At 35.0% G+C, this 25,888-nt stretch overlaps 1 protein-coding gene across 10 annotated transcripts in view; it reads left to right on the top strand.

The window, feature by feature from the left end:
- Window positions 1-25,888, top strand: part of NFIB (nuclear factor I B) — a 282,680-nt gene that overhangs the window by 123,000 nt on the left and 133,792 nt on the right. For all 10 annotated transcript variants that reach the window (XM_063080859.1, XM_063080855.1, XM_063080854.1 and 7 more), the window contains exon 3: window positions 9,101-9,154. In XM_063080859.1, the coding sequence (XP_062936929.1) occupies window positions 9,101-9,154 (54 nt within the window). The remainder of the gene's footprint in view (window positions 1-9,100; window positions 9,155-25,888) is intronic.

The following is a 25,888-nucleotide window of genomic DNA, read 5'->3' as shown; positions in this document are numbered from 1 at the left end:
CTAGATGTAATGTATTAAGTGTTGGGAAAACACATGAACCGATGTAGTACAGAAAGGCCATATATACACAGGAGTGTGGTACTTATAGGATTTAGAATAATGAATGAGGACCCCAGGACAAAACAAAGCAGATATGTAAGTCATTGTGCTAATAGTGTAACAAATGTTCTTTAGGACTTTGGAGATAAAACAGTGTTTATTTTTCCATACTTTCCTTTTGAGAGAAAAGTTAACACTAATAGGTTCATAAACTGCATTTGGTTTATGTTGGAATTCTGCATTGATTTTTCAATTTGCCTCCATGATTATGTTCTTGAGGCTAATGACATTCTGGTTTTCATTTCCAGATTCATATTTCACCAACATTCTCTTTGCACTACATACCTTGCTATAAAATGCAGGTTTTTTGATTTCAAAAAAAAAAAAAAAAAAAAATATATATATATATATATATATACACACACACACACACACACATATATATATATATATATTACATAGTATAGCCGAAATCTAAAATGGCTCCCAGATGGAAAGACAGAAATTCATCTCATCTTTTCCTACTGGATCTGTCCAGGTTTTGGAAAGGACTTCATTATTTTCATGTGGCAAACTGCACTGGCAAATTGTTCCTTAAAGTACGCAGTGGCATGTTCATCTAATATTATGAGATATGGGCAGCATTTATGAAAGATTATAAATCTTACGTCTCTCTTTAGAAACTTAAAATACAGCTGGAAATGTTTTGCTTCTAACAAACATGCAATATTCATAAAATTGGAAAAGAAATGTTTTGAATAAATAATGTTTTAGTTTATTTCTCTCTAGTCTGAGAACTATTTTTTTTTTTTTTGTCAAAATCATGCCATAAAACTCCTCCCTCCTCTACATTAACACCTTTGCCTCTGTATTTATATTGTGCTGGTGCATTTAAAATTTTCTTTAAGTGTGCCAGATTGCTTTGCCTTGTTTTTAAAGATAGAAAACTGGATTTGCTCCCAGGGACTCTTTCCCTAACTAGGCCAGTTTAAAAACTAAACAAGGATTGAGTCAGTTAATTAATTTAAATGAGATTACAAATCAAAAACATATTATGCAATCTTGATTTAATTACCACATTTTATTTACTTAATTGAAAACACACTGTAGAAAGTTAGCAATCTTGACAATGACCAGTATGGTGTTTTTGCTTTCCTTAGGTTAAAGGCTTTGAAAGCAAGAAGTATAGGTGATCCTGGCTGTGACCATTGGTTCACTCAATCCTGGGATCAGTAAAGAGTCATTGAACTTAATCTTAGGGCAGATAGGTCTGATATGATTATCCTAGCTTTCATTCATGAAGTGGTTAATTAATGAAGTACTGTGACTTCTGATCAGAGACGTCAGGTTTAACACTTTTTGTGCAGGGCTATTCATATTTGCGCTGGTCAGCAGTCCCCTGTTGTAGGCAGGTTTGATTTGCTGTCATATACTCATGTGATTTTTTTCCCCTTAAATTTCAGTGGTCTATGTTTTTTGGTTAATTTCCCATGGCAAATTCATTCTTGAGCCCAAACAAATCCTTATTTTAATTCTTCAGACATGATGGTAATGTCCCTGTTAAGCAAAAATGTGGCACTTTAAAAGATAGCTTAATAATAGAACTACTGGAATGTGTAGGAATAAGAAATAGGATATATTACATATCTACTCACTTGTTCTGTATTTTTCATTGGTTAATTAAATTACCTTAATTGTAAAGATCCTCAACATAGAAACCTCTTTTGAAACTACAAGTTTTGCTAAATCAAGCATATATTTTAAAATCAATATTAACCAACAGAAAGGGGAATCTGAAGGTATATACTTTCAGATGTGAAATAGTATAGATTAACAAGCATAATTAAAAATATGTAGGAAGCCACATCTCTAAGATATTATTTTGGTTCTGCCAAATGTATTCAGAGAGTTTTGATTTCTCTTCTTGTTCAGAACTGAGTTTGGGGAAGGGGTACAGATTCAGCAAAAACATGTCCAGGACCCCATTAACAAAGTGACAGTATTAATATTTCCCATGTGTATATAGCTTGTTAACCAAGTTTTGTAATGAAATGAATTCGTGGACTCCAGATAATATAATGTCCTATTGAGAAGAGACAGAGAGACAGAAAAAGGGATAGAAGCAGAGAGAGAGAGGCAGAGAGGTTATGGGGGGGGGGAGAGAGAGAGAGAGAACCATTTTCCTACACATTTACATGCTCATGAGAGACAAGGAAAGCACTTACTCAGTTTTCCCATGTTCTTTCTTTGTGTCACTTTAATAGGCATTTAATAGAGAGGAAAGGAAATATTGTAAAACTATTTTTTTGTGTCACCCCAGTTGATGAAGCAGCCCTCCATTAAAACTGAAGCTGAATAGTGTTTTATCTGTGCTGGAGAAAAAAAATGACAAATTGCACAATAGGAATTATGATTATGTAACATGAACTTGCTGTAGATCCCAGGAAAATCAGTCATGGTAGACAGTAAACTGCCAAGAGTAAGGCACAGCACTTTGGGCAGAGGGAGGGGAAGAGGGAGAGAGGGGTTTTGCCCATAGAGAATAGTTTTCTCCCTCACCTTTAAAAATGTAGATGTTTTTGTCTTACCTTTTTATTTCCCTATTATAAAATACATGCATTTTTATTCCTTCCCTCAAGTTTTTGTTTCTTACATCCTGGCTTTTCTCTTTTTTAAGTGATTCTTTCTGGAATGCTATATATTTAACTTATAAAAATGTACTATTTGAGTACGTTGGTAATTAATAATGTTTTAGAGAGAAAAAAGGAGACTGTTGTAAGCCTTAAAAAAAAATCTCGTGGCATTCTTTAGTGGACAATGGGCTATTTCTTCACCTGGTTAAGGCAAAAGAATATGACAAAGGGGCCCTTTATCACTTGATGACTAATTTTAGTTCTAGCAAGAGGCTATCTGTAGGTTAACAGGTTACAGTGTGGGTTTCATTTACTCTTCTGATATCCATTGATATAAAAGCTATATTGTTATAGAATCATAGAATTTTAGAGCCAGAAGGGACCTGATGTTTTACCTGGTTCAGTATCTTCTTTGCACCAAAATGACTGTAAATTAAAATCATGCTTCTTAAATTTGGTTTTCCTGTGGATACTCAAATCATGGTGTCAGAATAAAGTTAGTTTCTGTAATAAGTTTTATCTAGGAGTAGAAAGACAGTTTATATATAAAGGTTATTAAAAGCTCCTTGGCTCCTTCCTTGCAAACTAGGGACCTGCTTCCTGGACCCCCACCAAACATCTCTCCTCTTCCCTTTGCAGGAGAGAGACAAAAGTTAATTTTTGACTCAGAATAGTTCCTCTTATCTACCCCCTCCCACTTCCAAATATTCCTTCAAGAAATAGGGAAGCAGAAACTAGCCTTACATTAGACTGGGAGACTCAACCCTGGGAATTGTGCATCTGTCCCTTTTCCTTGCCACAAAAGCTTTGTCTGCTTGCCTTCTAATGCATGTTTTGCATAGAGCAGCATGCCTAGTCTTTCTCCTTTGTGCACTTCAGTAGTTTATAGACCAGTTGTTTACTGTTCATTTGACTTAACCAAATGTGCTGGGCACTGTCCCAAAGATTACGGCTCTAAGGCTAAATAGCACAGAAACCCTCCCGTCATATTGTTCAGAGTCTAGAAGGGATGACCTCAACCTGGAGGACTTCAAGGAGAAAAAAGGGGGAACATCATGTGCTAAGAATCAGAGGCATCGAATGTAGGTGACACAAAAGGAACTGAAAAGCTGAGGAGGTGTGACCCAGGTGTCGGTAGGGGCCAGATCAAGGTGCCTTGACTGGTATACTAAAAAGCTGGAGTTTTTTCTGTGGGTATTTGGAATGCATTTTACAGTTTTAGCAGGGATTCAGCTTACTCAGTTTTGGATTTTATAAACATCGCTTTGGTAGCAGAGTGAAATATGTACTAGGAGAGTGGGAGAGCAGACCATTTTTTAAGACCTTGTTTCTAATGTCACCTCCTTCTAATATCATTTATGACATGTCCTTGCTCATGCTTCCTAGGAAGAATTGTTTCTTCTTGATATATATTCCTTTGTAGCACATATCACAGTGTACCCATATTGTTTTTTTATTTGTACATTTCTGTCTCCTTGGGCGGCTTCTGAGCTTCTAGAAGGCATAGTATGTATATATATATATTAAACAAAATTGTAAAGGTTATTACTGTAATTTAAATGGAAATTTAATAAGCATTATGGAGCACCTACTGTGTTCCAAACATTACCAAGCATTTGGAATATAGAAAGTGCTTTGTAAATCTTATTGATTTGTATTTCATTGATGCTTACATTAATGACCTTCAAAAAAGATCTGTCACAGTTTTTTTTTTTTTTTTTGTCTTTTTCGTGACCGGCACTCAGCCAGTGAGTACACTGGCCATTCCTATATAGGATCCGAACCCGCGGCGGGAGTGTCACTGCACTCCCAGCGCCGCACTCTCCCGAGTGCGCGACGGGCTTGGCCCACAGTTTTGATGATTTACCCACTTCAGACAGTTGCAGTTTATCCACTCCAGAAAGTTAGTGCTCATTAACACATATTTTACAGGCCATTGTTTATTTGTTGTTGTAAACATTTAATAAACATATTATTGGACTTCCATCAGATTATCCATAAAACATTAGAATTTCCTCTGTTTAGTGGAAATAATCCAAACTAAATTTGATTTAGAATTGGCCTCTCTTTAAAGCATCAATTAGTGTATAGAGTTCAATAATAATAATTATTTCAAACTTAGAATAGCTAATGGTTTTTTAAAATTCTGAAAAAGGTTTTGAATGTATTGGTAAATGGTGAGGAGGAGGAGGGAAGTTAAGAGAAGGTAACTTTCCCAGAAACATTTAAACTGCTGAAGATCATTTGACTTTGCATAATTTTCAGATTGCATCATAATCACTCAAGAAGCAAAGTGAGTAAGTGGTTCATATAGAGAACATATTCTTTAATAGTTGCCATGTAACTTTGGACAAGCCATTAGATCACTTAAGTATCCCCAGATCTTTCATAAAATTGGGTCATTAGGGAAGCCTGGTCACTCCTTAGGTAAAGTTTAGATATTAGAAGAGCCATAAAAGATTGACTGCTTTTTTAAAAGGAGTGGATGAAAGGATTGAAGAAAAGTTGGTAAGGGTCATGCAGGGGTGTGAACCTTTTCTTATTCCTGGAGAATCTTTAACCTGGGGGAGGAGGAATTGGTTGAGTTAAAAAAGTAATAATTTAGAAATTGCTTTATTAGTTATCTTTTTTTTCTAGAAGAATTAATGTGTTTATTTCACACTTTTAAAAAATAAGGAATGGGGAATACAAGATTTTCATACGTATACAATACAAAATGTATTTCAGTTCAACATTATGTCCAGTCAAGTCAGAAAGAGATAAATGCAGAAATGTAAAAAATAGAGATTGAGATGAAGGAAGAGAAAATGAAGAGTGGAGGGTGTGAGGGAGGACTGGTTTTGGTTGACTGCCTTCCAAAGCCATTCCCCTCACTGTTTCACCATCACATCACAATCTTTCCAGACTTAATCAAGATTGTGTACTGAGTATGCTTATGCTTAACAACCCTTATGCTTACCAGCCTTCTTCCACAAAGACTTCAGCCTTCCGGAAGGTGATTTCCATCACCTGGCTGGTATCTACTGTTTTTTGAGCATCTCTCATTCCTGAGAGCCTCGGGGCAGCAGTGCCCTCCTCTGTTTTGGGGAGAACAGAACTGGAACATGTACACAGGAATGCTCAGGTGGCCACACTACTCCATATGCAGTCGATCCACCAGACATTTTTAGATACTTGCACTTGGGATGAATAACATTTGGTCATGTCCCTTTTCTTCCTTTCATTGTGAGAGTTAGTTCACTAAAAATATTACTCATTGTTTAATGTGGCTGTATGCTTAATAGTATCTTTCATTTATTGATTGTCTAGGATGTGTCTGACCCAGTGTTTGGTGCTTGATATAATATTTGCAATGATTCTACAAGGTAGATAGAATTATTGTAGTTTTCAAGATCAAGATACCAAGGCTTTAAGAGTTAAGTGATTTTGCACAAGATCATACCACTAGGGAGGGACAGAGTCAGGATTCATTATAACATGTTAAGTACACACACACACACACAGAGGAATTGTGCACAGTGATGGAAGTGGTTAAATAAAACCTTTGGGTATAGAGTAATTTGACCTAGGTGGTGAATTGGAGGGGTTTTAGATGTGGTCTGAATAATTCCTTCTCTGAAGTCAACCACAATAACAGTTCATTTTTGGTTTCTCTGCCAACTGCAACTCCCTGGTTACTTCCTTTTCCAGCAGTTGGAATTAAGTGACTGATATAAGGTGACATAAGAGTTAAGAGTAGATTATAGTGTTAGAATTTACAGTCTGAAAAGTAAATGTTCTGTTGCTCGCCCACTGATGGGGCCCTCTCTGCGTTTTTGGGACACAGTGTATGCTATTTTACTTCAGAAGAGGGCACAGACTTTTCAGTATGAAGAAAAACCTGTCGTTGTGTGCCAGTAAACATCAAATCATTCTAGAAAGTGGAAATGTTACAAAAAGAAAATGTGTGACTCAAATTTAAGGTCTACTTCAGCTTTCCCTCAAATGCTTGTGGTTTTTGAAATAAGTATATTTTTTCAATTGAAGAAGTTGGTCTGCAATTGTTGGAAATGGGAAGAAAAAGTAATTTGCAGCAGAAAAGAATAGCATTTCCCAGTGGGATGTTGTGGTAAAGGGGGATGCCATTGTTCTAACTGAATACTTTCTTAGGAATGGAGGAGACCTTCATTCTTTACCAGGCCCAAAATTTAGCAGTAGATGGTGGGGAAGAGTTATCTGGTACCACTTTGAAGTTGATGTAACTAAGCATGGTAAGGCTCATGTATTGAATCTACAACTCCTAAAATGAAGCTGCTGCTGCAGCTTGCCCACTGACGACAACTTTAACCTGCCTCTTGTTGTGTCATCATGAAGGTGGCATTAGCCATCTTGACAGATGCATAACCAGACCTTCACAAATATACAGTAGCTTTAGAGAGAAAGACAAAACATGGGAGGGCTCTGGTCAGCAAGCATGTTATGCATAAGTAGGAACCCCTCAAAATGTTAGAATCAGTTGAGGAATCAAACTGGAATGTAGGATCAGTGCTGAAGGACACTTGTCAGAGGAACTGGAGGCAGAAATAGCTGAGGCCGTTGCAAAATAATATGATTTATTGGGTTTTTTTTGGTAACTATCATACTCCAGGCCTGCGCTGTGGCCAATATTTTACCATCTTTGACAGGAATGTAGAAAGAGAAGATTGATCTCCTAAGTTATGTCACTGAGTCTTGCCTCAGTTTCAGAAAAAGTAATAGAAGAATTCATGGGAAATGAGAGAAAAGATTTTAAGAGAGTGCTCAGTTCTCTTTGACTATCTGCAAGAGACTATAGACAGAATCCAGATTATAAGAGAGGTCCTTTCCAATTTTTTTACTTCCATGTTGGGAAATTGAGAACAAACTGGAGGATAATGTCGGAATCACTTAATATGTATGCTGAGATAGCACGAAATCTGTTCTAGAGCCAAAAAAAAAAAAAAAAAAGAAGACAAAGAAATGGGACGAAGAGGTAAAATTCTGGTCTCAGCATTAAATCTAAGCTGGCAGGCATGAGGCAAAGGGCAGAAATAAATAACCAAGTTTTTTATACAGGAAGAAACTAACAGAATGTTCTTGCATTTAATAGTAGAAGCAGCAATTACAGTATGTTAATCACTTACCTGGAAGAACAGAATAACCTTGATGAAAGAAAAACAGCAGATGATTCTTCTGCTTAACCAAGACCATCCCTTTCTTGGCTCAAGTATAATTGCAGTGTTTCGGGGAAGAGACCTGTCAGTCTATAGCAGTCAATGACAGAGCCATCATCTGTGTTCACCTATCAGATTTTGTTGAAATTCACTATCAGATTCAAAATTGCTTTTTCTAGGCAGGAAAAGAAAGAGCTGAATCTGAGCCATCCATTCCTCTGGCATTTACTACAAGCTTAGTACATTCCCAGCCATGAACGGCACACTGAGGAAGACACAAAAGATGTAGACAGAATCCCTGCCTTTGCTTAGGAGCATGCAATTTAGTTGGGGAGACAACACTTAAATACTACAACCAATAAAAGAAGATTACAAAGCAACCTGCAAGTAAGTGTGTAATAATATGGAGCAAATGACACAGATAAATGCAGAGGGGACGTGAAGGAAAGAGGAGTGAGCAAAACATAACAATGTTGGATTAGTCAGGAAAGGCTTGTCCCCTAACAGTTGTTTATCCTACACACTCCTTTCGGTAGCATTGATGAGGAATAATGTGAGATAGGAAATTCAGATATACAACACTGATCTCTTCCTCCTTATCTCAAAAGTCTATCTATCACAGATGGAAATTAAATTGATCCAACAATTTGCTCCCCACAAAGCCATGTTGGTTTCTACCTAGTAATTTATGCTTTTCTTGGTGTTTGCAAATCGATTGCTATTATGGGATGTAGACAAATCTGGGCCTGGATCCAGTCAGTTGGGAGATTATTGGAGTGGATATGTGTTCAAGCATGTGAAATCCTGGAAAAGCGGACTCTTGTTTCTGTGTATTTTACTCATTGAATAAAAATATATTTTCAGGTTCTTTAAAACGTTTAGTTACATTCGGATTGCATTTTTTTAGGGAATGTATCTTCTTTATTTCATATTGCTACTGACAGGCCTTGATATTTGCTTAACCTTCAAATGATCTTCAGTGGCTTTGTAACCAGACCTTTTGTTTCAAAAAAACCTTTCTCTATCCCAAGAATATTATAGATCAATACTTATATATTTTTTTTGACATAGAAATATATATAGACATCCATCTAGTTTGATGAATAAAACATCGCTATCAAAAGTCTTGGGAAAAGTATACTTTATTTAAACACTCAACTTCATTGTTGTACCTTAAAATTGTTAAGTCCTTCTGAGGATTGTGAAATTCTTTCAAAACAAATTTAAAAGAAAACATTTTCTGTGATTTCTTTACAGATTCTGGACAATCAGGAAGTCCAAGCCACAATGATCCTGCCAAGAATCCTCCAGGTAAATATGTGTTCCAGGACGTTTGCAGTCTGACATTGTTGGAGAACAAAGGTACCACTGTATAGATAAACACCCTGTAATTGGTCAGCTGCCTGTTTTGTTCTGGCAGGCAGGTATGATCGGGACAAGATGTGATTGTGCTTAGGCCCTTCACGGTGGCAAATACTTCTATATTTGCATCATCAGTATTTACCTAATTACCAATGTTTTAATTTTTGTTAGTGTTTCTTTGAGAATGAATATGCATGTATTTTAATTGTGTATCTTTTAGGTGCTTAAAGTCAATGCTGTTTAAAAAGCCAAAAAACCTTTTAATCTATCTTTTAAAACTCACAAGAAAAAGTAAGGATTTCCATACTTTATAGCGTATCAACTCTCATTACTTTAAGAGGGTGGTGGTGGTGTTTGGTTAGGTTTTCACTGAAGGATTTTTGCAAGAGTTTTTATTCCATAAGGTTTTTATTGGATCCTTAAAATCAGGGAATAATGAAAGTAAGACTTTTTACTTAGTTCAAGGTATGCCAAATACCCTCTTTATTTTCAGAACTTGTTCCAGATCTGAAAATGGGCTTTTATAGCTTGGCCGTCTTCATAGTTTTGTTGCTCCAAAATCTGAACATATAGCATTTAGCTTTTGACTTAGGATCAGTGTTTTTTTCTCATGAGATAAAACTAGCACAAAAAAGAATTTCTAGTTTTTCATTATTTTAAGAATTTTAATTATATCTGTGGCTTTGGTAAAAGAGTGCTCTAAGAATAAACTTACCAAAACAAAACACAACACACACACACACACAAAACAAACCAGCCACACATGTTCTCCACCTCCCCAAATAATGATATTAGAAAGGCATAGCAAGTAGATATTCAAGTAAAAAATGCAGAATCTAAACAGAATATGTTTTCTTTCTGCATCTTGTCTATATTTTGTTCTTCATTTCTACCTTAGAGAAGTGATCTTTTTCCAAGTACATATTAACTTATTCTGTATTGTACAAAATCATATTGTTTGACAAAAGTAGTATATACTTCAGCAATAAAAAGTTCAGAGTACAGATTTTAAAATGTGTACTAGGTTGATTTTCCTTTATTTTCCTCACAAATCGTTTAATATAACTACAAATTGAGAGCAAAACATAAAAAACAACAATTTTAAATGCTGTTCTCAGTTAAATTTATTATTTTATTTATTGTGTAGGTGGGAGATTAGGATTATTTCAGTTATCTTTCCAAAATGACAAACTATTTAGATTATGACAAATTTTGTAAGAAATTTTCTGAAAGTCAGAAGATTTTCATTAACTTATAATGTCTTTTAACTTTTATCAAGATTTCTTCTTTTTAGTTGACTAATATTTTCTCTGTGTAGCATGATAGTCAAAAGTGAATTGTATTCAAACATTTTTTAAAAACCTCCTTACTCATCTTACAGAGAATGGGGGGAAAAAAAAGTTGATAAGTATTGTGAGTCAGACTAAACAAAGGATATGTTCTTTGCATTTGAATGACAGCTTGATTTAGAATTAATACAGCTGTTATTGTTTGAAATGCATTTCTGAACATGTACAGAAGGAATTTTGCTCACCTAAAAATGTTCTCTATGTGAGCTGAATAAATAATCTGAATAGCTGTGTAATGTCAGAATTCAATTTTTCAATATTTGTCAAGAAGCTTTGTTAAATTTTTCTTTTGCTGCATTCAGTGTAGCATCTCTTAATTTTTCTGTTTGCATGTAATATGGCAAACAGAAACAATCAAGGTAAAACACCTCTAGTTTTTTTCCCTTTTGAATTTTCTTCAGAAATCAAACCTTTTTGAGAACTGTGTCCTGAAATTGGAATGTTATATAGATAATAAACACATATTAAGATTAGTTGAAAATTGTTTATATGTAAATTGTACATAGATTACCACTTTTTTAGAGCTAGAATATAATAAAATACACATAATGCTAAAATTAAATGGAATATAGTTAGAATTTTCTTTAATTTTTCAGAAGCATTCTGTTATTTTAACATGCTTTATATATCATTACATTATGGACCTAACTATAGAGCTTATTAAAGAATTTTTGGTGAAAGTAAGAGTTCTGTAATACCTTGAAATAAATCAAGCAATTAGGAATATTTTCTAATTTTAAATGTGAAAAATCAGAACTTATTAAGGTTTTTGTTTTATTGTCAATTGGAATAAATTATACTTACTATTAAAAGCTCATTTCATAAATATAAGCATCTTTGGTATTTTGGAGCATAATTTATCTTTAGGAGGCTCTTTTCATCTTTGTTTTCTGGCCTTGGCTGAAATCTCCAAAGTTTAGATTCAGTATCTCAAGAAGGCACAATTCAATTATGGGAGAATTCAATCTGCTGCCACAAGCAATAAAATGATTGAATCACTTTGCTTCTTGTATTGTTATAACAAAGAGAAGCTAAACTTTTGAAAAAGACCACCTTGATTGCCAACACTTTCTTATCACTGATAATTTTCCACTAGGAGGTGTGCAACCCACGGAAATTGCTACCATCTACTCCTGTGTTTATTTCCCAACAGATTGGGAAGAGACGGCAAAAATTCAAACCCTTTTGGAGATATAGGCTCTTTGAAATCTGTTCCCCACTGTTGACATGAAGGTGGCGTCCTATCCAATCATCCTTTAAGTGCAGATGCATGTGTCTACTCACAAAGTGAATGCCTCCTCTGGTTTGCATTTTCTCCAGCATCAAACATGACTGTCTGACTTGAAGACTATTTCCTTACTGGTTCAGAAGTATTTCTGAAGGGTGGCCCTAAAGCTCTTCAATTGTAGTGTGGACATCTACAGATAGGCCTTTAGTTTTTAACTTGTGTTTCTTGATTGGAATTAGTGTTTAAATATAAGCAAACAACAGCAACACATTTTTAGAAGGAGGAATATTTGTTATTTGTTATTTTTAAGACATTTAAGTAATTTTTGTTATTAGACTACTTAAATATTTTTAAACAAAACCTACTTATTTAAATAGTCTTTTTGGTATTTCCTTAAACTATTTGTAACTTAATATTTTGTTGTTATTCTTTGTTACATGGTGGGGATGGGCGCTATAATCTTTTCAGAGCTAAGGTACTCTAAAAATCAGACAGCACCCAAGGAAATGGCATTATTTTGGTCAAGAAGCACTAGGCCACTATATTTTTTGATGATGCACACTTTCCTCTTTTATTATAGAGTAAGAAGTTATATATGTATATTGTTACTTCTTTTTGAATTTCAAATTAATTCCTCCTAAGCAAGAGAACAGAAGAGTCTACTCTCAACTATTAACAAACAACGATTGTGGACCAAACATGGTTAAACATTAATTTAGGGACTTAGACTCACATCTAATTTTATTTCCAACAATTAAAAACTCCACTGCCTCTTTTAGGAAGTGTATGATTGATTGGATTGTTATCTTTTGAAATTAGCTTTGACTTGCTATTGCTGTGTTATTTTTGTGTCCCTGCATTTTTTAGGTTATAATCTGTGAGATTTCCCAATCTCAACTGCTTGCCTAATGCTGGAATAGATAGTACCAAGGAAAACAAGGTAATCTAGAAGTCAGATTTTTGTCCCTAAGTCACATCCAAGCTGATGCCTCATTTTGCAGTTCTGGAAGGTTATAGTTTTATGGGAACTCTCTCTTGGCTGGAAATATAACAAAAAAATGTTAAATCCCAGGACAGTTTTTGCAGTTTATGTTGTAAACTTTTGAAGTATTTCAAGTATTATTAACCAGAACTTTCTTACCTGAAATGGCATGGACTTAACATCCTACTTTTCTTTTTTGCAGCTTTTATAGGATACTTGTGCTATTTTGTGCATTGACTTTTGCATGTAGCCTGGCAAAACCTCTGGGAACCATTGGGAACACATATTGGCTTTACCTTGAGTAAGCCATCCTTGAGCAAAGATAGAACTAAGTAAATAATTGCATAAATTGAAAAAAGAGTATTTATTAACCATAGCAATATATTTATCTTATACTTAAGAAATTCTTTAAATCATAAAAATTTTGAGGTTGATCTCTCCCCAGTGTAACTTTATAGATTCTGAAATGGAAGCCAACAGAAGGATATCATGAAACTGAGGAAAACCAACTGAATAATTATCAAGAAAACTGTTTAGCATCTGCAGTATTGTTATCTGTTAAGATCACTAGGGCCCATATTTGCTTGACTTTTCCCTTTGTTTTTTCAAATCTTAGAATTTGGGACAAACTCAATACTATCTAATAGTTGCAGAAATAATGAATTATTTGTCTTTGCTATTTGTGTATTGAAGGCAGGTAAATTTGCATAGACCTGAGGACCTCTTAGAGTATGTTTTGTCTTAGAATATAGTACTTAAAGTCAAAGAAAAGAGAAAATTTGCTATGATTTTAAAAATCATATCCCTTAATTAATAAGTTCATGTCCACTTCTTCTCAGGTCCTCATCTGCTGTATCCATCAGAATCAAGATTTTTTTAATGGAGGAAAATGCACTATTTCATGATGCTTAGAAGTAATTTTAAACTTTGGCAGTAGACGATATGCAACAGACTATAAACAGTGTTTCTATTTATAAAAGTATAAACAGAACAACACTAAAAGGATTGGTAACAGTGGTTAAGATCTGACATCGTAGGTAAAGCTTTCAAGTAATTTGAGAATGAGGTCTGTGTGAATCAGTGCTAAAATCAAAGGAATTTTTTTAAACAGATTTTGTTTTAGAAACAATTTTCTTCATTATCCTCTAACTTGTTTGGAGACATCACATTCAATAAATTTCTTAAATGTTCAAATTTAGGATAGGGTTCAGAGTAGAGGAGGAGGGGATGAGGACAGTGTTTTGTTCACAATTTACTCTTAAAAAGCCAGAAGGATGCATAGCCCTCAGCTACTTATTTTTACAGGCAACATCATGGTACTATTATACAATCCATTCCTCAAAGGTTCATCTACATAGTAGTAGTTGGCACCATGCCCAGCCTCTACAGTGGTTCTAGCCTGATTACTTGTAATATTTAATTTGAGAGAGAGAGAGAGAGAGAGAATTTTTGGAATATCCTGTAAGGCCCTGAGAAAAGATTTTTTTCCGTATCTCTCCAATCACTTATCCTATCAGGCAACAAATAATATTAATTGTGCACTGGTTGCCGAGTTCAGAATTACATACCACATTCCAGACAATGAAGGTATGGGTTGAGTCAGCTCAGAATTAGGAGCAGAGACCGCCAGTTGCCCTTGGGGAGTTGGGAATATACACCATTCCACATCAAGAGCTATAAACAACTCAGAAAGTGCTGCCCATAGGTGGATTTTTCATCAATAGGTATTTATTGAGCATCTGTTGTATACATGACACTAAGGGTAGATGCTGTGGAAGATAGAAAAGTGAATTGTACATGAGCCTTTCTCTTCCCAAACTTTTGTGTCCGTAAATACATACAATAGTGTGTGTGTGTATATATATGCATATATATAGTGTATATATATATATAATATGTATATAATGAAGACAAAATAGTATTCCACGCTACAACCCAAGTGTCATGGAAGTTCAAAGTTGTGGAACACTTTTTTTCAACCAGTCTAGGGAGCATGGTGGAATGGAAGGAGCATGAACTTTGGAATTAAAATATTCCCCTGAGTCAAGGCTCCATCTTTTACAATGATTATAAGGGCTGTGAGGAGAATGAGCAAGTCAGCAAACTCCTCTGAAACTCAGCACAATCAATTACATCCATGCCGGTTGTATCAGTTAGGAGAGTACACACCTAGCAAATAGCAGGTGCTTGACTAAAGTGAGGGTTTTTTCCCCACCCTATTTTCTCTTCCAGCTGTGTTGATCAAGAAGGCTTCCTGCAGAACGTATCATTTGATGCAGAACCAAATAGAAATGTGTTGAATTTTTATATTGTGTTTCTCTAAAGACTTAAGATGACATTGCAAAGTTAGCGAGCAAGATAAGATGCATAAGAATAGAATGTTAGAGATTTTATAAAGGAGGCAAAAGAAACATGTTTTCAAGTCTTGTGATGGAATAGAATTGTAGTTTTTAGATAATAAATTTTGCTGTAAGCCTTTTGGCATCAAAGGAAAGATGGAATGACATTTTGTTACATGGTTTTTAATACCGACATGGGAAAGAATACAAATGTATCTTTAGAGATTACTTTTTCCCTGGCAGGACTTTATCTCTTAGACCCTTGTATTAACATTGTATAAATATTTTTCCCACTTGCCTTTCCATATTGTTCCTACTTTCTGAAGCCAGCAGTAAAACTTTTGTCTGTCCTTTCCTCTTCCTTGCCTTCCTCCTATAATCTGCCTTGTTCTATTGACTGCTCCCTAACAATTTATTTCTTAATTTAAAAACTACATCTTTTGCTCCTCATTCAGACAGACACCTTCAACCAAGCCTTTCATTTCTCTTTTCTTTTTCATAATATGACATGAAAAATGCTGAAATGCCGTCTTGACTTCTCCTGCACCTGGGCTCTGTCCCCACTGAAATGATTCTCATTTTTATGGGCTGAGTCCAGTGGTTTCTTTCCATTCTGTTTCTGCTTCCATATTCATGAGTATTTATATGATTCAGTTGATCATGTTCTGTTTAAAACTAGTCCCTTGCTTTTGAAAACAAGGCCTCTCCTGGTAATCCAGGAACCTTTCTGTTTTCTTTTAGTTGCTTATGGTGACTTCTTTCCTCTTCTTAACCAGCTTTTGTTTTTAGTCCTCTGTGTTTTCAGCACCTCCTTTGATTTTTAAAGTGCATTCGTTTTTTGTTTTAGATGTATACCTTTGGAACAGGTCTCTCTGTTAATGTTTCAAGCCTGTGTGTCCAACTACTTTTTGGACATGTTTCCCTAGATGTCTCATGTGTAACTCAAATTTAACAGTTCCAAAATTAAATTCATTTTTTCTTCTCCCAGACTTTTTTTTCCCCCCTGTGTAAGTTATCTTGGAACCACCAGAATCTACCCAGGCACCCTTGTTTAGAGTAGCTCATGATTTCTTTCTTAGGAACTCTCTTTCTCACTTATCCTCCACATATTCATTCATATTATACTTTGAAAGGGTTCTTGAATTCACCCCCACCTCTCAGTTCCTTATTGGGCGCTAGACACTATTTCTTTCCTGAAATTGTGCAAAAACAATTTCCTCCTCCCTCCTTATTCTTTCTTTCATCTTATATATAAATACACTTCATGAAACACAAATCTGATTTGCTTAAAAACCCTTGATGGCTCACTACTTATAAATTTGTATTTTGTGTCATGACTTTCAATGCTGTTCGATATCAGATATAACAAGTTCCTTTCCTTTCCCTTTCTTCCATGTGATATGCTCTTTCCTCTGCCAGGACTTCTACATCTACCCTACAAATTCTTGTTCATCCTTTATATCCAAACTATTCTATGTATTTTATCAGATTCCTCCAGGCAGGGCTGGACATTCCTGCCTCCATTATGATTGTTGCTTTATATTGCAAACCTTTGTTAACACATCTCTCCCCCAGTAGACAGTTAAATGTTTTAAATGATTAATTTACTACCATAATCCAATATCTTTTTTGCTTCACACACTCTCCGAAACATTATTCAAGGAAATATCAGATGTAAGTGCTTATACTATGCTAATCCAACTTCTCCACTTTACTTATGAAATCAGGGCAAAGAGGTTAAGTGACTTGCCCAAGTTCCCAATTAGTTATTGGCAAATGTAGGTTAAAATTCATTTTTTCCCAATGGGTCAAAGGCTTAAGTGAGCAGTAATTTCAACATATGATTAGTATTTTTCCTTGCTTTACCTCCCCCACCCTTGATAAATAATACAATTTATTGTGGTACATTGCCTCTTTATGAAATGAAAAGTTTCGCCTTGTCTATGCTTTGCCTATGTGTTCAGAGCATTCACTGCTTACAAAAAGACAGAAATGAGAAAGGTTTGTGTTGAGATGCTTTAGCAGGACCAAGTCTGTGTCTCCTGGCAGACCAGTGTGGGTGCCAAACTTGCATCCTGGGGGACAGATGTAGTGGCACTAGCTATTGGGAGAAGGGGCAGTGGGCCAAGGGTGAGGTGATGGAGGTATATCTTGAGGGACACATGCCTTGGTTGGGGAGTGATGTTAGCCAAGAGTTTCTGAGGCTGTGGGGTCAGATCATGGACTGAAGAAGGCTTCCTAGACTCAATTATTGCAGTTGCTAAAGCTCAGTAGCCCCCATCTTTTTCTGTACCCTGCATTTTCTCAAGTGTTAAGTGCTCTGTATTTGTACAGGTCAGGAACCAACTTGGTACGCAGTCATAGTGTAATTTAAACACAGTAAATACTTTCACAATGCTGTGAGAAAAAGAATAATTCATGGGCTAGAGTTAGTTATTCAAGCTTTTGTTTTTCTTAACTTTATAACTGTATTTCAGGGTCATATGGTATCTGAAATGATGCTGTAAGGTAACACAGATACCAAATGAAAATTTAATATATTGATGATATAGGCAATTTATTAGTTTATACTGCACCCAGTGCCAGATAACTCCCAAGAAGGCTTGCAGGTAAATAGGCTGTATTTTGTTAAATTTTAAAAGACTTTGCCATAATGTGTTTTTCTTTCTTTGCTGAATGTCTAGATTCCCCATGGGGAGGGTCAGAATCCCCATGTGAACAGAGGTCTCAGTCATAAATACCTATGGGTGAGCTGTGACTGTACCTACTGCTCTGGGCAGTATTTTAGTAATACTGTTTAGTAATTTGTTCTCTTACCCAAGTACCTTGTGTGCCTTTTACAAGGACCACCTCCATCTAAAGTTTCCTCTCAATTTAAATTCTTTTTCTTCTCTATATTTACAAGATCTGCTTTTGCAGCATATAACTACAATTCAATAATGTAAAGCATTTTTCTCCTCACAGCTGGAAAACTGGAATTGTTCTGTCTGAGATATGGTGGACTTGTTCCAGGTTAGTTAAAAATCATGAACTTTGCAGAAGCTAAGCTTGCTGGACTTGGACAAAGGCACCAAGTTGACCCCACTTGCATTCAGAGCCTCACGCTAAGAAAGAGGGCTCCATTATATAGTAATATGTTGGGAGCAGAGTAAAATATTAAGTAGATATGTGTTTAACTCCCTGAGTTTTAATCTTTTTCTTCCTCATAAGATAAAGAATATGATGGAAAAATATTAGGCAAATCTCGTACTAAAATCTCATTTTTTCCCTTTCTTTTTCTGTAACTATAAATGAGTATTAAGGTATTAAATAATTTAAGCAAGTACTTTTGTGTGGCAATTTGACTCTTGTTAGCTTTTGCTTAATAATGTCACTGACCATAGGAGAATTTAAGACGAAAGATAATCAGGTTTTGGCTTTCAAAGTTGTTCCAAGTCTTTTTGGGTCTTTTGACTTATATGCTGCTCTTCAGGGCCCTTGACCTCTTTATTTTATTTTATATATAATAGAACTGAGGCCAAACTCCTGTTTTTGCTGCAATATTTCAAATTCTTGATTCATCTAGAGGTATTTGTCTCTCATTCGGCCCTACCACCCTGCCGTCTATACCTTGAGCGTATTCATGTCCCAATGGTATTCAGGGGAACAAGACAAGAAAACCACTTGACTTTCAGATTTGATCTTATCATCATTAAAATCATCACATGCACTTGCTAATGACATGAAACAGACAGTGACATGATGAATTGTAAGATGCTCGCTATATTGTTTATATTGTAGCACTTTTTAAAAAAATACAGTTGGTTTAGTTTTAAAATTTGGTACTTTGGACTGCTGTCATTTTCTGAATTGGACTTTCTAAGGAGAACAATATTTTCTAAAGAAGTAAGGAAGGAATAGAAGATGGTCATTTCTGTTGAGAGTTAACAAAGCATTCTATTTAATGCTTAATATGTCCTACATGATATCCAGAAATGACCCGCATGAATCATGTTGCCTTACGAAGTGTTGATAGATGAAGAAGGGAGTACCCGTAAACTTTTCAGAGAGCAAGAAGAGCAGAGGAGTGAACACAGAGGTGCAGGCCACTGATGGGGTTACTTATAACAAAGGTGAGGAAGGCAAAATATTTTTCAAAGATGATAGTTGGTGCTGAATTTTAATGCATTATTACTTGAAAAAAAATTATACTCTGTCCCTTTAACTAGGTTGCCTAGATCATTTTAATAATTTCCTTATCTCTGTAGCTGGTATTTTTTCCCTGGGTCTTAATCCCTCTGATATATCCATTACAGGACTGTGGTGGTGTATGTAATGTGCAAATCCGATTATTTCATTCCCCTCCTTACATGCTTCCAAGGGCCTCACTCTAGGCTGAGCCGCCCTCCTTAGCATCTCATAGATCTCTGCCCTTTGTGATTTTGTCCACTGCACACATGGACTATGATTTAGCCTTAGCCTTAGCCGTGTGCCTCTCCTTTGTGTCTTTGCCCATGCTGTTTCTCTGCCTAGAATGCCTGTAACCTCTGGTCACCTCCTCCATGAGACTTCTCCATACTCTCTGCAGTACAGTTTTACAATGATAGTGCCTAGTGCATTGTTTTATCCCTATTTACATGTGTGTTCCCTTTGGTGAATTATGAACACCTTGAGGTGAGGATTATATTCTTTCTTTTTTCTTTCTTTTTGTTAGTCTAACATCTTGATGGAGAAGACGGTGCTCAGCAATGTTCAAGATTTATGAAGCGGACTCTTAGACCAATAATAGACTAAATAAGTAATATCCTGTTCTTGCAGTACATGAGCCCATTCCCATACTCAGAGCCTGACCTAACCAGAAAAGGCAGATGTTTCTGCAGGGAGAGTTACAGTGATTGTCTTCTGCTTTCTAGGTAGACTACACCCCAGAACTGACTATTTGGGGGACTTTTCTGAGCTCCCAATCTTTTGTAGCATGATCTGATGATGAATTTTGTAGGGAACTATCTGACTGAGAATTGTAGTGCTCTAGTATAATTGCTGTTTCAGAATACCATGCTCAGATGGATCGAGTTTCTCTTCTCTCAATCTGATAAATTGTAGAGAAGTCATGTTTGCTGTTTGTATGCTTTTGTTTACTAATCCATAGGGAGTGTACCTAGAGTTTACATGATCATGAATGAGGAACCAGGTAAGAGCTTTCTAGATGTTGCAAAAAAAACCCCCAAAACAACAAAAAACCAGGACTGATAGTAGTTAATGTCCTCAAATATTTTCCTGATTACACTGAATGTTTCTGATTTCGCTTGTGATTGTTTTTGTGATGTGGAAACATCACTTTCTGAACATTTGGAGACCACTGTTTATATATCACTTGCTCAAGGAAGTGAACAATTTTTTACTTTATTGAGGTATAATTGCATACCATAAACAGCACATATATAGCATACAATTAGATGAGTTTTGACATATCTATATACCCTTGATACCATCACCACAATCAAGATGATGGCTTTTCCATCAATCCCAAACGTTTCCTTTGACTGCTTTGGAGCCCATCTCTTTCTCTATCTCCATCTTCAGATGACCTCTGTTCTGCTTTCTGTCAAAGATTAATTGATTTTCCTAGAATTTTATCTAAATGGTTCCATACAGCATGTGTTCTTTTTTTGTCATTTTTGTCTGCTTTAATTCAACATAATTACTTTGAGATTTATCCTTGTGTTGCATGCATAAATAGTTCATTCTTTTTTATTGCAGAATAGTTTTTCAGTATATGGATATACCACAAAGTGTGTGAGGTAAGGGCTGATATTCATTCTTTTTTTCTTTTTTTAAATACAGATATCCAGTTGATCCAGCACCATTTGCTGGAAAAGCTTTTTTCCCCCTTCATTGAGTTGCCTAGTTACCTTTATCAAATATCAATAGCCATATATGTATGTGTCTATATCTGGTCCATCTCATTCATCTATATGTCTGTCTTTTGCCAACACTGAAGTGTCTTCTTGATTACTGTAACTTTAAAATAAACCTTTATAAGTTTTTAGAAGTAAGTTTTGAGGTCCTTTGTAGTTTTGTATTAATTTTAGAATCAGCTTGTGAATTCTACAAAAAAAAAAAACAGCTGATAGAATTTTGATTAAGAATAAAGAGATTTATAGCTAGGTCTTTTTAGGCATACAGCAAAATAAATGTGATTAGCTGTCAAATATAAAGTCCACGTTTCTGGCTTAACTCAGATTCAGCTTCTTGTACCTTCTCACTAAAATTTTCTCAAGGATATGCAAAATGTTAAAAATATTTCTAGCCACACTAAAACTGAGACTGAAGGACAACCTCTTGCTAGAATCTTGGAGGCTTATTCCATAACAACATAACCAGTGCACTTAGATTGAATTTTATAATTGGTGTTTTCTCCATCTTTTATCTCCTAAAAGATAGCAGCGTTGGTTCCTTGAGAATGCAGAGACAGATAAGTTTGATTCTACTCCACTATCATTTTCTAGGCACAGAAGTTTTTTTAAATGTCAATTTAAAAGGCTGTAAACACAGAGAACAACAGGGTTAGGACATGGGGGATGGGAAGTGGGTGAGGAGTATGAGAAGACCCCTAGCACTCTGATTCTATTTCCTAATATAAATCCTTCAAAAAATTCTCCACTCCGGGCTAAGGTCTAACCTTTTACCCCATAGACAAGGTCCTTTTAAAACTTGGATATATCTGCCCTTTCAGTAGCCATTAATTATAGGAAGCGAGTATTTCCATGCACTACCGTGGTAGGATCTTACAGATCTAGGTGGTGGGGTGAGGAGGAGAGGAGCCCACCTCTCTATAGTAGAGGCTCAGTAGATGAAGGACAGTCAAACTGGGAATCGGCTAGGAGCTGTGCTTATCGACTTTGACTAATACTATTACTAGGACTGCACTACTGCTATTACTGAACCCTGGACCTTGCTGTTACCAGCACCACACTCTAACCAACTGAGCAAACCAGCCAGCTAAACCCTAAGCACTTCATATGCACTTTCTTATTTAATATTCACTTCAAAAATACGAGTTTCAGCATTATTGGGGGTGGGGAGAAGGTTAGAGAGTTTAAGTATTTATTCAAAGTCATTAACAAAAAGGAACCAATCTGGAAATTGAATTGAAGTAGAGTTTAAAGTACATAGCACAGAGCCCGGCATATAATAAACACTCAATTAATGATAGCCACTATTAATCATTATCACCTTCATCATTATTATTGTTATTATCATTTTTATTTTCATTAAAGTTAGGTAATTTACTCAAAGTTATACAGTTAGTAAGTGGTAAGACAAGACTTCAGATCTACTACTGTCAGTTCTAGAGTCCTCACTCTCAACCTATATTATGCACTTCACTTATGTAGCCAAGGGAAAGCCATATACTTTTCTGAAGCCAAATCCTAAAACTGGATAGGATCAAAAGATAACAACTGCAGCAGTATGCCCATGGTGAGAAAATACCAACAACCAAGGGAAAGGGTACTCCATCAAGATCCAGAAAAACGTATTTTTGAAAATGAAGAGCTAGAAGAAAATTTCAGGAAAAAAAAAAAATTGTTTGCCTAGCAGAAAGGACTTATATAAAAATGAACTGAAAAAAGAATAACTTCAGTGAATATGGTACCATGTGAGATGAGGAAAAATAGCAAAAAAATCTGAAGTTTCTTTCATACAATTAAAATCTGCATTGGAGGAGTAAGAAACAGAGCTGATATTATGGAAATAGTTATTGATATAGAGAACAAACTCAAGATACTTGCCCCCAAAACAGAGGAAAAGAACATAGAAGTTAAAATGATAAGAAAATGGCTGATGATGGGATGATAGAAAATTCAATGATAATTTGGGTATTTTTTTGTAGAGAAATCAGAGCTTAGGAAAGAATCAGAATCAAAGATAAATGAAGAAAATGTTACAAGCTAAAAATGATCTAAATATGCAGATCAAAAAGGCTAACTATATCCAGCCAATAGTAATAAAAAGAGACATGTACAAATAAATACTGTTGAAAATTTTCATGGATGATGAAGAAAATCTTGTAGTCATCCTGGATGAAACATAAATTATCTGTGTATTTCTTCTTGTCAACATTAAATACCTGAAGATGGTGTGGAAATACTTAGAATTATAATGACACAAAACGTTTTTTCTCTTCAGTTATGCTTCCATTCAAAGGCAATAGAAATATATTTTTATTATTCATGGTCTCAAAAAATGGAGTCCCTCATATTTTTAAAAATTTTACTTGAAAAGTTATTCCAGCTGATGAAATGATGACTCAAAATAAGAAACAAATTAGGAACAGGGAAGTATAACTATAAATATATAAATATAGCTATAGACATAAACTAACCATGAGAGTACTAACAATCTGAGAGTTATGCCTAAATAATTATTATAAATAAGATTACAGACATAAATGTCAATGTAAAAGGTTGTTCTTGAATACATATAAATGAGAATGTACTAACAATGATCTGGGTCCCAAATTCCAGATTATATTTTTAAAAATTGCGCAAAATACACATTACAAAATTTATCATCTTAACTATTTTTAAGTGTATAGGTTAATAGTGTTCAGCCTGTTCAGATTGTTATGCAACCAACCTCCAGACATTTTTTCATCTAGCAAAACTTAAAATCTATACCCATTAAACAATTCCTCATTTCCCTCTCTCCCCAGCCCCTGGCAACCACCATTCTGTTTTGTTTCTATGAGTTTGACTATTCTAGATATCTTGTATAAATGAAATCATACAGTATTTATCTTTTTGTGGCTGGATTATATCCAGATCACATTTTTAAGAACTGAAAAAAGGAGGAGGCTTGGGGAGCTTGGGAAACAAGAATGGCAGACTAGTGTACTACTTTTAGAGTAATTTGTTGTTGGATTTTGCTGAAGAGTCTGTTGTTTGCTTTTATTTCTATTTTTGCTAGATTTGTTATTAGGTAGTCTGGCTTCTTGGTGTCAAGTATATTTTCAGTATCTTGATGTGGTTATATGACTTTTTTCTCTATCATAATGATAGATTTTATATAGTGAACTGCAGTAATTTGTGGAATAAATCCTAATAATAGTGTATTGTTCTTTTGATAACATTGCTATATTGAATTGGTGATATTTTATTTAAGATTCCTGAAGTTGCATTTTTATGTATGTGTGCTGATCTTTGGTTGGTTGGTTGCTTGCTTTGTTTTGATAAGGGAGGTTACAAGTTTAGGTATTCAAGTTTTTAGGTATTCATACGGGCTCATAAGAGAGTTTTCTTCATAAGGAAGCTTGTCTTCACTGTCTGAAGCCTGGGAGAGTATAAATAGCATAGGAACTTAAAGGCTACCAAAGGATAGATAAAATCCAGCTAATGCACTCTTCTGGACCTGATGCCGTTTTCAAAGGTGGTTCGTTTAGTCATCTTTCTATCCTGTTCTAGGGTTGTCAAATGTTAATGTACATAGAAATCATCTGATGACCTTATTAAGTTGCAGATTCTGATTCTGAGGGTCTGGGGTGGATCCTGTCCTTCTGCATTTCTAAGAAGCTCCCAGGCTATGCTAATGCTGTTGGTTCTGGGACCACATTTTGAATATGCTAGCATAGTGGTTCTCACACTTTGCTGTACATTTGAATCACTGGGGGAAACTTTAAAAACTCCCAGTGTCTGGGTCTCACCCCCTACCAATTAAATCAGAATAGCTGTGGTTGAAAGCCAAACCTAAGTTGTTTTCAAGAACTCCAGGTGTTTCCAATGTTCAGCAAATTCTGGGAACTGTTGCACTAAGGTAATTGGTCTATTCAGGTTTTCCACTTCTTTGCTCAATTTTGGTTACTTTTATTTTACTAAGTAATTGCCCATTTAAGTTTTCCAAGTTGTGGCCAATAAGTTATATGTGTTATTTTCTTACAATTCTTTTAATGTGTTTGGTTTCTATGGTTATGTCTCTTTTCTATTCTTGTACTTGTATATTTTTGCTTTCCCTTTTTTTCTTAATCAGGCTTGCAAATGGTTTTTCTGATTTGCTGGTCTTTTCAGAGAATCATCTTTTTAAAATGTATTGTTTTAAATATTTCTTTTTTCTATTCTGCTAATTTTAGCTTTTACCTTTAATTTCATCTTTTTAAATTTTCTTGGGTTGTTTTGGTGTTCTTTCTTTTATCTTATGGTAAATAATTAGTTGCTTTTCTTTTCTTTTGTCTTTTTTTAAAAATTGCTTTCTACATAGTTTATTTATAATTCCTCTTTTGATTTTCTCTTTGGTTCGTAATTTGTTTTCTTACTTTCTGGGTAGCTCAAAAAATTTGGTCACTGTTTATTATTTATTTTAAATTTTATCTGCCAAAAATGAGACAGTATGAGGGTACTTCAGAAAGTTTGTGAAAAAATAAAATTGAAAGATAGTATAAATCTTTCCACTAAGTTTTTGAAGTACCTTCATATGATCTGAAAAAGTCTCTACTTTTAAGAATTTGTTGAAGTTGTCTCTGGTCAAGAACATGTTCATTTTTTTAAAAAAGTTTTATGGATATATCAATAAAGCATAGTTTGTATTTGGATGATATAAAGTTAGTCTTTGTTTAATAGTCATGTTCATTTCTAAAAGATGTATTAAAAATTCTCAGTGTGATTGTATTTTTGTCAAGTTTCTTGTGTTTTAATAGTTTTTGTTTTATGCATTTCCTCACAGTATCATTTAATGCATATGGGGTTTATGATTTATCTTCTTCATTAGTTGTGTATTCTATCCATTCATAATGATCTATCCTGTTTATTGTAG

This window comes from Cynocephalus volans, chromosome 16 (assembly GCF_027409185.1).
Source record: "Cynocephalus volans isolate mCynVol1 chromosome 16, mCynVol1.pri, whole genome shotgun sequence".
In the NCBI taxonomy this organism is placed as follows: Eukaryota; Metazoa; Chordata; class Mammalia; order Dermoptera; family Cynocephalidae; genus Cynocephalus; species Cynocephalus volans.
Note: the sequence above shows the minus strand (reverse complement) of the source record. Positions and strands in the feature narration are given on the sequence as shown.